Below are 14,649 nucleotides of genomic sequence, written 5' to 3'. Positions count from 1 at the left end.
TTCATTACAATTGCGTTAATTTAAGTTAAATATCACAGTAAAATAATCATATACCTATTTAAACAGAACCATACATGCATGAATTATTGTCAATATTTAATTAAAATATTAAAATATACATGCCACTATTATTGGATACAAAACTAAAAAAGTGCTATTTGTTGGGATCAGAAATCGCTTTTGTATTATCTGTAGTCGAGCTGAAACAAAAAATGAAACTCCAGGCATTCATACATGTTTTCTAAACTGGAAAAAAGCAGCTACCGGTATAGAAGCAGATGGAATAGCTGAGGGCTTTTTAAAAAGTGTAGAGCTACATAAATTGAAGTTCAATAAGCTTATTGGTACGTTATTCAATTTTAAAAACTATTATATACCTACCTATATTAATTTACTTTTGATTTCACAGGTGATGGTGATAGTAGTGTCACTAAAAGACTTAAAGAAATTCTACCCTATGGACCTGATTATATTGTGCAGAAGATCGAGTGCCGCAATCACATGTTACGGAATTATATCCAAAAGTTAACTTTTATTGCAAAAAAAACTAATTATCCTATCAACTTAAGGCAATTTATTTTGAAAAATATATTAAGATTCCGGACTGCTATTGTGACAGCAATAAGACACAGAAAAAATGAAAATGTACCAACAACACAGAAAATTAAAAGTTTGTAAAACATTTTAATTATAAATACACAGTATTACTGTATTGTGGCCGACAGATAAATCATTCAAACACCTCCAAATTTTAGTTATATAGTGACACAATATAATATATATTATTGTAATTTTGTATATATATATTATATATATATATATATATATTGTAATGTTCGAGGTTATATTATTTTAGTTTTTTGCTCGGCCAAAAGCTTTAAAATGTAGTATAAGGTTTCTTATAAATCGTTTATTATAGCTATATAATTATAAATAATAAATAAATATGTACAAACCTATATATGTTATAAATTTAATATTTGTATAAAATTTGTGTATTGTACTAAATGAATATATTTTTTTAGATTTATCAGCCGACTTATTTAATAGTCCGTATCACATTTTTGGCGAACATTCAAAGTGTGACGAATTTTAAAAGAACAAGCAGCCAAAAAAAAGTATTTTTCTACTTTTCTTATTACCTACATAGGTTTATTAAATACCCATAATACTATTATATATAATAATACAATATCATTTTTTTTCTAGATGATTTATTTCCAATATCAGCATCTCACCTATACTCGAATCTATCAACATAATAATGTCTTCTTTTATTTTTGAATAAATAAATATTTTTTAATTTGGGTAGAAAATAAATGCTACTTATTGTCTATTATATTTAATTAGATTATGAGCACGCCCGTCGCTGAGATGAATGATCACATTAGAAATACATAGATACATTGATACAAAATGTTGAACAAAATAATGTAAATAATGTCATATAACAATAATCCTCAATACCTAATATAAAATGTGTAATAATTACAAAATTACCAATGTTAAAAAAAAATAATTCAAACTTAGAATAATATAGGTACACAGGTATTTCATAGTACAGTAGAACCTCGATTATACGAACCTTCTATTATCCGAACTATAATTAGCGTATCCGAACGTTCTGTTATCCGAACATGAAAATTCGTATCCGGCCGGTCGGCCGGTTTATCGAATTTATCATAACTATCGTTTTTGCCTTTTTGGATTATTATTAGTACAGGTTATGTATTTTACGTGCGTCAATCATTAGTAGATAACCAAAACGCAACAGGCTTATCTAAAAAATATGATACATACATATGTAAATAAAATAAATGTAATGTACCTATTTCTTATAATGTATGATAATGTTTTTGATAATGTAATTTATGTATGTAATTCTAATAAAATATTAATAACAATAATAAATATTTAATTATAAAAATAGTAAATAGTTAATACATACGTAATTCTAAATTTTTTTTTTAAATTTCCAATATCCGAACTTTTGCGTATCCGAACTAGGTGCGGTCCCAATTAGTTCGGATAATCGAGGTTCTACTGTATGTATATTTCAAAAGTTGGTAATTATGCTATGAATGTAAATCAAGCTATGTTGTGTATACGTTGTTGTGCTTTATATATTTGTACACATTTAAAAATTATAATGAACATAAGTAAATTAGTAGGTAAGGTAGGTGGTAGGTCGTAGGTTGTGACTTGTGAGCGCAAAGCGAGGAGCAAACGCGCCGAGTGCATAAAATATTATAAGTACACGCGAAATATTATAATATGTCAAACGCACATCGTGACCGCTAGCGTAGTAATAATGTACCGCTCCCGAAAATAGTGCGCGCGGAGTGCCGCCGACCAAGTCGAGGATATAATGGGCGGGGTTACGGTCTGCCGCGACGGCGACGATATAGCGCACAACGCCATCTATTGAGCGTTGTATACGTTTCACTTTTACAGTGACTGCCTCTTAAGGTGAATATAAACAACTTTTTGGAGTGATCTTTAAAGTATTTCCTTTAGTTGGTGCTATTTAAGCAACCTAAATAAACAACTGTATTTATATAGCCGTAAGTAATTGTACCTATCTTTTTATCCCACCTTTCTTTGCACACTTAATGTCTTTGATGCTTTCATAAACGGCTTAACTGTTTCAGTCAGTTCATCAACGAGAACTTTGCTTAATCGATATGTCCCCATAAATTGTCTATCACTTAAAACTGAAATCATAAAATCATATTTAAATTAGCAATAAACACTATAATGTACCTAACTAAAATAAGTTATCATTATTTATAGATAAAATATCTTACCATCAAATGGATTTTCTTGCAACATATATCTTCGAGGCTCAGTGAACCATTCATCAAATATATTATTTTGCATCATATTAAATTGCATCATTACATCAATTTCATCATTAGCCATTTTTACATTCAATAAGACAAAATTGTATTCGTAAAATGTTAACCGACAGAAACTATTAAATCTAAATTTCTGTAAGATAATTATTATTATCACGAGGTACACGGAGAAAATTGAGAAAATGATCTAAACTAAGCTTTTCGCTTCTAAAATACCAGTCGAAAAGAAAAATCGAATACTACGGTCGAAACGCCGATCGAAAACTGTTTGAGAATAGGGATTTTTGAATTGGTCGTAAATATATCCGCTTTCGACCAAATTTTGATCGAAAACCCTTTTCGATTGATTTGAGAATAGCCCCCCAGTATTTTGTTGTATTATACATCTTCGTGGTACGGCTAAAGGTTGGGACACACATAACCGCACCGTAACCGATCCGCGTGTCGGCCGAGTGTCGATTGAGGCACTAATCGTCGTTCACGAACGCACACATATCCGTACCTTGTCCGTAGCTCGTCCGTGCCGCCCATGCCGTTTTCCTACGAGCTTCAGCTGTTTCAGTTGGTTTCAAAATTCCACTCAAAAAAGCATCAATTGGATGCTTAACTGTAGATTCGACTTCTTTTTTAGATTTTTTATTTTCTTCTTCCTTCTCAGCTAACATAAATGCCATTAGCTGGCTTGCTGGAGAATCTATAGTTGTTCCTCCATGAATAATTTTTCGTTTGAGTGGAGGTCTAAATGTATTTTTCTTTACAGATAAACTAGATGATTTGGCTAAAGTTTCTGTTGTAGATCTGAGAGTATCGTCCACAGAATCAGTGAAATTATTTTGAATTTCAGTTATTGATTTGTCGCTTCTGTCTCTGTTATTCTGTTGCTCACATGGTTGTCCACTGAATTCTTCCGAAGTTTCATTATTAGTAATTTCCATTTCATTATTTTGATCCTCTTCAAAATCATCCACGTTGGATAATGTGTCGCGTTCTGAAATGTGTGGTAAAAGAAACTCAAGAATATCTTCATACTTATATTTTCGGTTATTCACAGCAGCCTGTCCAGATGCTGTCTTCCTTTTTTGTAGAGTTCTACGGAACTGATCTCTGACAGAAGACCACTTTTTTTTACATTCTTCTATTCCACCTAAAACATTCAGCAATAGTTATTTTATTTTAAGATTACTTGATGAACATTAATTTTTCAGGTTTCTTGCTACTGGAGATACATTCAAGACTATTTCCTTTAACTACAGATTAGGAAAGTCAACAGTTGCTGCTATTGTTCATGATACCGGCAGAATAATTGTAGATGTTCTATTAATGAAAATGATGCCACTACCAAACCAAGAAAAATGGAACGCTATAGCTACTGATTTCTGGGCTAGGTGGCAGTTTCCAAACTGTATCGGTGCTTTAGATGGCAAACACGTTGTAATACAAGCTCCTAAATTATCGGGATCTCTCTATTGGAACTACAAAAAAACATATTCAATTGTGCTTCTTGCCCTGGTTGATCCTTGTTATAACTTTATTGTAGTAGATGTTGGCTCTTACGGGAAAAATTCTGATGGAGGTATTTTTTTGAATTCAAACTTTGGAAAAGCATTACAAAATGGCAAGCTCAATGTACCGGGAAAAAAAAAAATCCCCCAAACTAATACTGAACTTCCAATGGTTATTGTAGCTGACGAAGCATTTCCACTCAAAACTTACATGATGAGACCCTATCCAGGAAAAGACCTGACGAATGAAAAAAGAATATATAACTACCGTTTGAGCCGGGCGAGGAGGGTATCTGAAAATTGTTTTGGAATTTTGCAACAAAAATTTCGGATATTCACGAGAAGGCTTCAGGGGAATCCGGAAAACATAACGACCTTGGTGTTGGCCTCATGTGTTTTGTACAACTTTATCAGGAAAAATGAAGGTTGCAGTGTTATTCAATACAACCAGAATCAACAAAGTGTCGAAAATTCAGAAATGTTATCGAATCTACATCAGTTACCCCACCAACGTGGACGATATGCTGATGATGCATTTGCTGTACGAGAACAATTTAAACATTATTTTAATTCAATAGAAGGTAGTGTAGACTGGCAAGAACAGATATCATTAGCAATTTAATTCGTATTTAATTTTTAATTTGTATTATTATATAATTTTTGTTATTTGCACTTTAAAGCATATTATCAACGTTATCTGTAATACAAGCGATTTATAAATAAATCTATATTGATTACTTATGTATTAATATAATGTACTATATTTTATTAATAGGTAGTATAATAGATTTACAAAACTTAATAACAATGGATAAGATAACATTAAATATAACATAACACGTGACTTCAAGTTGTATAAAAAATATGTACCCTGTAGTAAAAATATTATGTAGACTTACCTTTAACTGCTAATGTAGTTGAAATATTATTCCAAATTCTGTCTTTATACTCCGAATTTCTATATTTTTCGCTGGTTTGGTCGTATAGGACTGGAAACTTTCGAATTTCTTCAATTAACATTTCTACATCAACCATACTTGCTTCGTAAAAATGCTAGAAACTAGACTAAAGACCTGGATACTGGAAACTGAAACTATAAGTTATACTAACTACCGAATGTTGAAACGGCGAGCCCGCACCGTCAACGTCAATTATTAAAATATTTTAATCGCACTCGGTTCTGTCTCGGTGCGGCGACAGCGCTCGTCCGTGATACGGTGATGTCAGAACTATTGTTATTTATATCATTGCACTATTCATTCACCGAGTGACGGTCAACACTCGGCCGACACGCGGATCGGGTACGGTGCGGTTATGTGTGTCCCAACCTTAAATGGTCGCACGTGCGCGGGTTGCTGCTATTTATTTGTATTTGTTATTACGTCCCCGGCACGAGTCGCGTGGGATTGAATCCGCCATTTAACGTACCACAGGTGAGTTGAGTTTATTATTATGGTCGACGGGTCTTAAAGGTTTATTATAGTATTATTATTATTACTTGTTATAGTTGTATTTATTGTCTATTGTATCAGCCGCATAGGCATACTGCGTATTTATATCTTGTATTAGTCACATAGACAGATTGTGTATTTATATTTGTGTCAGCCGCATAGGCATATAATCTTTATATTATGTTATAATCCATGATTATTATCTTGTTTCGTTATTAAATTGTACAATAAATTTTACTGTTATAAACGCACAAGTATTGTCAATAATATAGTTCCACCCAGATAGCGGCAACTTGTATTGCCTATCCATTACCCACATGGAAATTTAAAAATACAAATATTTTCACAATTTTATTAAATGATTTTGTCGAAAATATTGCCAAGCTGTTTGGAAAATATTTGTTAATCAAATATTTATAAAGAAATATATCCAAATTATTTTCAATACATTGCATACTAAATATTATATTTCTATTTCTAAACAAATATTATGAAAATATTGGTCTGCCAAATATTTAAGCCAAAAAATTTTTAATACATTGCGTATAAAATATTACATAAACATTTTCTACAAACATTTTTAAAATGGTTACTGTCCAAATATTTAAGCTCAGATATAATCAAAAAATTTCTAAAATACTATCTATCAAATATTATGACGTTTTATCTTAGCTTGTTTTTTCAAAATATTGGTCACCCATATATTTTAACTGAAATTTAACCAAAAAGTTTTCATAATATTGTCGTAAAATATGTATTAAAAAAAAATTGAACTATATTTATATAATATTCAACTATGCTTATATATAATAATAATATAATTCATATTATATAATATTGTAGACATGCTTAAAGTATATAAACAATATCCCCATAATTTTCCTTAAAATTATTAATACATTAAATTAATTATAATATTAGGATTTATTATATAATAATAATATAAACTGGAAATTTTAAGACAGATAATATAAAGGCGATCACATTTTCTAAATTTCTTATTAATATACTTACCAAAATTAATAAAGATAGTTCCCATATTGTAGGCACTATCTAATTCAAGATGATACTTATCATAACAAGTATTTTATTGTTTTTTTGCAACTAAATATAAATATAGTGCTCTAAAAATTTGATTATTAAAAAATAATTGAATCATATTTGTTGTTATTACATAGCATTCGTCGGGTAAAATTAAGCTGGAAAACATACATCATAATCAAATAATTAAAATGTACAATAGGTGTTAAAATATAAAAAGGCATTTTTTTCAAAAATTGTATGTGGCAAATATCATTTATTTTGTACTTGTAATAGGTATATACTATAGTACTACCTAACCTATAATATTATATTATATTGTCGATTATATAGTTTGAAATTTAGCCAAGGTTAGGTATTATACTATTGAATATCTCTCAATAATCCATTTTTAGACGAATTTGTTGAATGATTTCTTGTTTATAACCGAGTATAATATTATGACACTAGTTACACATTTTAGATTTCCACAATACACCAATAGCAGTCGTTTTTATAGCTGTTAGTTGTATACTGGTATAACAAAAAATCATAATTTTACCAAACTTATGCGTATTAAGCGTATTTAAACACCTTATTTTTAATCATTTTATCATTGGTATAGGTATTTACTATTTATATTTTTGATTTTAAGTGGCTGCAGGAGCAAGGAAGCTAGTTAGAATCTTTTTATCCAGTAAACAAACATTTTTACCAGAAGGAGCAGGGGCGGACTGGGGCAACTATTCAGCCCGGTAAATCTATATTTTGACTGGCCCTTGCCATTTCGTCACCACAAAATGTAAAACTTAAATATGTTACCAAAGTTATAACAAATGAAGGTTGCATAATCCTCTAGCTACTCTTCTTCAATTTATTCAGGCGCCAACCCTAAGATTCTAAATGTGTTTAGTAGATATTTTATCTTAATTACATTTACCTACAACTGTAGAGTATATATTGTATTAATTTTTCTATTAGGTACCTGCTTTATAACTGAGTCACAATAGATAACAAATAAAACATAGGTCGATCTTTAAACTGCTATAACTTGATTTTTCTATAAGTTTCCTTTCTCTCTCTCTGATTTTCTCAGCCCTACTCTTTCTTATGGTTTCTATTTTAAACAACCAATAGTGAAGTAAATATTACAAAATCACCAAACAACACACTACAATAAAATAAAAAACAAGTGGAAAAATTCATTTTTATAAATTAAGAATGTTACATTGGACATACGAACCTGTACCTATATTTTACCAGGCTATTAATACCCATCAAATCATCACAAATTATATTTTATATTTTACTATTATTGTACATTGTACAATATATTTATATTATATTTTTATTGTGTACGATTTAATATTAGGCATTAGGTAATATTAAGTAAATACTGGCTGGCTAGAAGTGGATACAGGATACCTATATTAGGAATCGATTAGTATAATAAAGTCATTATAAGTTATAATAGGGTGTGGATATAAAAGCAATAAAAAAACAAGAAAGATATCTTCAAAAAAATACGATTTTATGCACTAATAACAATATTATGAGCCTTAATAAAATGCTCAGAAAAATTAAAAGCCAATTTAAATGAATATAAAATAGAACTAATATTAATAGAATAGAAGAATTTATTATCTAATCTATGACTGCAACGTAATAATATGCCGATGTTACAAACCTAATATTTGATATAACCATATATAACTATAATCATTATAAACAATTTGTGTTTCCGCTAAAAACGTCAAATAAAAAAAAACTTACGTAAAACAAAGAAAACTTTTTTTCATAAGATTTTTCTATTTTTTGGTGTTTTTGATCTGGGGGTGCTAAATTAAAGGCTCCCCCTAGTTGCACCTATGCCCCTCTACTACCTTTCAAAGAGGAGTGTGATTTTATAAAATGCCCCGCCGGCCCGGGGTGCATATAATTTATAAATACGGCCCCGTGATACTATATAGGTCTGATTCAATTTCATAGATTTAATTATTTACAATTAAATGGTGAATAATATAAAATAATAATTATGGTAAGAACTCGGCGTTTTCCATCACATCATGTATGTCTGTAAAACAAACTTAAAAACTTGTGCGATAATATTAAGGATTATGGCGTTTAAATTATTTTGACGTTTGGTCGCCGAATGAGGGCTATTCGGTGTTTTCTGTCACGAATAAAAATGTGTCGAATTACATTTTTGTCGTAAAGGCGGGATACACGGTGCGTAGTGGGTTGTAGAGCATGTATATACCACGCACGTTAAAACCGACGCACCGTTTGGAATTTATTTATTTATTTATAAAATGATTGGATAAGACACGGCGCAGCAATTTTCCTTAGGTGCAGGCTACAGAGACCGACAATTTTATTATTGTCGGGAAGAGACGCGCGGCGCATCCAAATCTTGCCGCGCAACATAAAATAATCAGACGGCGCGTCAACTGTACCGCACTGTACCGCTCCCATAGTGGTTTGAATCCGCGGTGGTTATTATAATTAGTCGCATACCTTCAAGAATTGACCCCCAGGAATATTGACATGATCGGTCGCAGGCGGTTTTGCATGTATGAATTATGAATATGCCAATATTGAATAACCCATGTTTAATTGTAGGCGGTTATCCGCTGGCGGATAAAAACCGCGACCCCGCGCGGACAAACCGCTCAGTGTGTAACCAGCTTAGTCAATTAGTCAAATAAAAAACAAATAATATAATTGGATCCAACAGAAAACACCGCTGTAGTCAGCTGTAAATACTAAATTGTAATTCCTATAGGTACCTATGTACGATGTACCTACTATATTATATAACTAAATAGATAGCGTACAGCCCCCGCACCCCGCTGCACCGGGCAGTAAAAATAAATAAGAATATAAAAATAAAATACTTGTTTGATGGGTAATTCCAATTTCCGTTATCCGTATACAATATCTATTTAAGCTAATTGTTTATCAGTAAATCCAATGCGGCCCGACCACGACTCGCGTCGCTTCTCCCCGCCAAAACCGTTATGTCCGTTGCCGCATTATAACTAGCAATGAGCGAACCAGCGAAGGCGTCGCGACGACGCTGCAAGTAGCCTTTAGCGCGACTCGTTATATTTGATATTTTGTCAAGACGGCAACTGTTATTGCAATCTGTGTTTTTGAGTTTTTGACTTCAGTCTTCAAGTACTCCACGTCTCCACGTCTACACTCTGTACGCGTAACTGCGTAAGTACCTATAATTGTATTATACTTATATATATTATTATAATCATCTACCTTCACATTACCTATTATCTATTGACAATACTATAGTATTAAGAAAATTATATTATATTATTTATTATTGTGAGGTATACCTAGGTTATAGATATAGAGGTTAAGTACTTAGGTAGGTACCTACCTATTATACCAATGTTCTTTGAACATCGGAGACTGACATCAATATTTATATTTCATAATCAATAATGATTATCTATTATAAAATATAGATTATTTTCTACATTATAATTTGAAGATTACTGTTCATAGCTAGTCATAGGACTATAGGTACCTATAACTAAAAACACATTTTATTTACCTATTAAATTAGATAATATCAAACGTATATTGATGATTATATTTTACATTATAGTATGATTTAATTATAATGTATTATACCTATACCAAAATAGTTATTGGCGGGTCATAACCATAAGATATGTTCCGCTCTAAATCAAACATTTTAATTCAGTCTTTTTTGATGACTATTAATTTAATTTTTCCATTTCAATGGCTTGCTTGATGTACCCTAGCTACAGATCTGATAATAATTAAAAAATTAAATTTTAAATCATACCAGCATAGTTATTGGTATAGTTGCATATCTTACATATATGAATATTAGAGAATAGAGATTAGCAAAACTTTTATTATTTTTTTAATACAGCACTTGATACTTAGACCTATTTATAAAAGAATTTTATATTAGTTATACATAATATGTACCTACTATATTAAAGATAATTTCTTATTTAATATTTAAATATGATGTGATAGCATTTATGAATTTACTACCGTAGATGTAAAAAGTTTCTGAGCCTATTTTATGCTTTTATTATTACCTATAATTAATATTCTAAGTATATTATGTTTTAACAGAAGTCCATAAATAATATTAAGATTTTTGATAGATGAAAACAAATTGTGTCACCTCTTTGGTTCATTAACATTTTATTGATAAAAAAGTAGGTACCTATAATCAATATATAATATTATAATATGCCATGTGATGTGTAGCGCTGAAATTAAAATAAAGTATATATAGTGATGAAAGTAGAAAATTATTTCAATATGTTGTTATATCTATACCTAAGTACTTTGTTATTTTATAAATTGTGTTAATTGTTCATTTAATATTAATTTTTTTCATTTAAATTAAATCTGTATTTATAACTTATATTTTATTTATTCACATATTTGAATAGTTGCTAGGATAATACATAGACTTTAAATAAATTAAAAGTAGATTTCTTTTTTTATTACAGGTATTATAAATTATAATAATAATTTTAATTTTCACTATGGCTAGCTATAGTAATAAACGAAGGAAAATACAAATTGAATTACAAGGTTTAGAATCTACTGATTATGATACAGATGATACTAATTTAGTTATCTCGCCACTGAAGGAATCTGACAAATTAATTGAAAATAAAAATATTAATGTTGACAGTTATAACAGCTATAAGTCTGATGAGTCTGAAAGTGATCCAAGTAGAAATGAATTAAATAAGAATCTTTCAGAATTCAATTTTATTGTATCTAGTGATAAAGAGGAAATAGTACCAATTATTGAAAAAAAAAGTCTAGAGGAATTTAAAAAAAATAAACTTTGTCACTGGGCGGTAAATTATAATGTTCCTCAGACTGCAGTTGATGGGCTTCTTAATGTTTTGAAAAATTATTTTGATTTAGATTTCCTCCCCAAAAGTTGTAAAACATTGATGGGCTTAGGATCATCTAAAGTAATTAACATACGTCAAGTAGAGCCGGGTATGTACTACCATTTTGGTTTAGCTTTCGGTATTAAGCGATTTAAATCAATTATTAATTTTTCTGACAGTCTTATAAAAATTTCATTAGGAATTGATGGCCTCCCAATATCCAAAAGTAGTGGTAGTTGTTTTTGGCCAATTTTAGCTTATATTCAGCCTTATAGTAAGCATGTATTTATCGTCGGAATTTATCATGGATATGAAAAGCCTAAAGACAGCAATATATTCCTTAAAGATTTAATTGAAGAAATTTTAGATTTAACTCAAAATGGAATTATGATAAATAATGTGAAAAAACAAATTTCTATTAATGTCATATGTTGTGATTCGCCGGTCAAATCCTTTATTATGAGAATTAAAACTCATTCTGGATATTTTTCATGCCCTCGATCAGGGGTGGCGAACCTTTTTTGGGTCAAGTGCCAAAATTTAAAATCAAGTTTTTTGAAATATGCTCGCGTGCCAAAAAAAAAAAAAATTTTTTCTAGGTAAGATGAAAAGAAAAAGCATGTAATAATTACACCCATTTTATTAGGTATATAATTTAATAAATAAATAGTATATATGTAAAGTTTTATTTCATTTATTAATGTGATTTCTGTTGTTGTTTTTTAGAAGATAACATTTTAATATCTGGAGTATAGTTGGTAGTTTTCAGTGAAACACAAGCAGCACTAGTTTCATCGATTAATGTATTTCTCTGCTTCGTTTTTATTAAATTCATTATGGAGAATAAACTTTCACAAGCATAAGTTGACGAAAAAATTGATAGGATAGATCGAGCAACTTTTTTTAATGTATTAAATGTGTTTGGAAGCGAGTTCCAGACTTTAAGAATTTCATTATCTGCATTTTTTACCGCGTTTGCTTGAAGACGGTTGATTTCTATTTCTTCGATTAGTTGTCTTAAGTCAATGAATTTTTGTTTCCACGTATTACAGGATTGAAGATCAATTAACTCAAATTCAAATGTATCTATATTCATCCATTCAAAATAATGTAAATCTAATTCATCGAAATTGCAAGTATCAGGGCATTTGAGGAACTTAATATTACACTCAAACTTTTTAAAATCTATAAACCTGTTATTGAACTGCTGAATTGTTTCCTTTATGATACTTAAAAATTTTTTTATATTTTCATCTAATTTAGGAGTCTCGTTGATTTCAATTTCACTCAAGAATTTGTTTAAATGTTGAAAATATTTAAATTTATGATTTTCTATATCACGTATAAATACATTTAATTTTGTTTCAAAGCTTTTTATTAAACTAAACATGAACTCTAAATTTTTTCCGGTACCTTGCAATTTTAAATTGAGTTCATTTAAATGCAAACAAAAATCAGTAAAAAACATTAAATTGCACAACCAATTTATATCTGTTAATTCAGTATAATTTTTTTGGTTTTCACTCAAAAATAAACGAATTTCGTGTAAACATTCTACAAATCGTTCTAAAAGGTTGCCTCTACTAAGCCAACGAACATTATTGTACATCACGAGTCCTTTATGAATAGAATTTACTTCTTCTAATAATAAACTGAATTGCCTTTTATTTAATGCTCGGGCGTTTATAAAGTTTACAATTTTTGTTACAAGCTTTAAAATATTTTCATACTGCAATAGTCCATCCTTAGCACACAGCGCTTCCTGATGAATTATACAATGAAAACCAATTAAAGGATGTCCAATTTTCTTTGAAAAAAGGTTAACAAAACCACGGTCTTTTCCAATCATACAAGGGGCGCCATCGGTAGTTACTGATATAATTTTAGATAAATTTAATCCAATATCTTCAAGGACATTTACAACAACTTCACATATATTTTCACCAGTAGTTTTAGCTGGTATAGATGCTAATTTTATAAGTTCTTCACGAACTTCATCGTTAATACAGAAACGAGAAATTATTGAAAGACGCGCAGACGATGTTATATCTGTACTCTCATCGATGCAAATAGAAAAAAATGAACTTTGATTTAAATCGTGTATTAATTGATTTTCAATATTAGAATTCATACTTAGTATTCTCTCTTTAATAGTATTTCTACTGATTGACAAGTCTTTAATACGTTGTATAATTGCATCTTTATTATCAAAGTCTTGAAAAAGGTTATCAGCGCAATCTAACCAAGACATTTTAATAAAATCTCCATCACTAAACGGTTTTCCCCGAATAGCGATAGACTTTGCAACATCAAAACTGGCAGACACTAAATTATCAGATTTTTTAACAAATTTAATTAATTTATCACTCTGTGCATCTTTATTTGATAGTGCACGTGAAATAAAACATTTTAGTTCATCGGCAGATTTTGTTAATAGTGTTTTATGAATAGTTTCAAAATGACGTTTGACAGATGAAGTCCGACATACAACACTTTCTGAACACAGTACACATAACGCTTTATTATTTTTGAATATCATACCATATTTGAATGTCCACCATTCTTGAAAGTTTCGACTCGTTGATTCTTCAGAACATTTCATTTTTTTTGAAAGTGACATATTAATAAAATACTCGTATTTATTTATCAATAATCACGATAGTTGACGACGGCCGACGGGTAACTAAATTAAAAGTTCGTTTGAACGGCTGACAAAGTGCAATTGTTGTTATCGCAACCGGTCGCGGTATCGGTAAATTTAAAATAAACTTCGTAATCGAATGTTGGGTACTTTTTACTTCTATCGTAGCGATATGAGTACAAAAACCATAAATATTATTTATTATAACATTTATAAACACATTTTATTACAAACTTATAAATTTGATTCTTAAAATTT

General features: G+C 29.9%; 2 protein-coding genes and 1 long non-coding RNA gene across 3 annotated transcripts; all 3 read right to left on the bottom strand.

The window, feature by feature from the left end:
- Positions 1 to 1,627: 1,627 nt before the first annotated feature.
- Positions 1,628 to 2,051, bottom strand: LOC111026825. Its single transcript, XR_002603738.1, has 2 exons — positions 1,949 to 2,051; positions 1,628 to 1,780 (listed from the first exon to the last, which is right to left on the bottom strand). It is a non-coding gene; the product is annotated as an uncharacterized LOC111026825 (long non-coding RNA).
- A 1,215-nt stretch (positions 2,052 to 3,266) lies between these two features.
- On the bottom strand, positions 3,267 to 5,689 carry LOC111026827. The gene is made up of 2 exons (XM_022304972.1): positions 5,260 to 5,689; positions 3,267 to 4,002 (listed from the first exon to the last, which is right to left on the bottom strand). The coding sequence occupies exons 1-2, from the start codon at positions 5,393 to 5,395 to the stop codon at positions 3,326 to 3,328; spliced, it is 813 nt and encodes a 270-aa protein (XP_022160664.1). The 5' UTR covers positions 5,396 to 5,689; the 3' UTR covers positions 3,267 to 3,325.
- A 7,443-nt stretch (positions 5,690 to 13,132) lies between these two features.
- LOC111026826 (SCAN domain-containing protein 3-like) lies at positions 13,133 to 14,352 on the bottom strand. Its single transcript, XM_022304971.1, has 2 exons — positions 13,232 to 14,352; positions 13,133 to 13,163 (listed from the first exon to the last, which is right to left on the bottom strand). Exons 1-2 carry the CDS (start codon positions 14,350 to 14,352, stop codon positions 13,133 to 13,135), a joined length of 1,152 nt encoding a protein of 383 aa, XP_022160663.1.
- Positions 14,353 to 14,649: the final 297 nt, after the last annotated feature.

This window comes from Myzus persicae, unplaced genomic scaffold (genome assembly GCF_001856785.1).
Source record: "Myzus persicae strain clone G006 unplaced genomic scaffold, MPER_G0061.0, whole genome shotgun sequence".
NCBI classification, from domain to species: Eukaryota; Metazoa; Arthropoda; class Insecta; order Hemiptera; family Aphididae; genus Myzus; species Myzus persicae.
The sequence above is the reverse complement of the archived record's forward strand: the minus strand, read 5'-3'. Positions and strand labels throughout refer to the sequence as shown.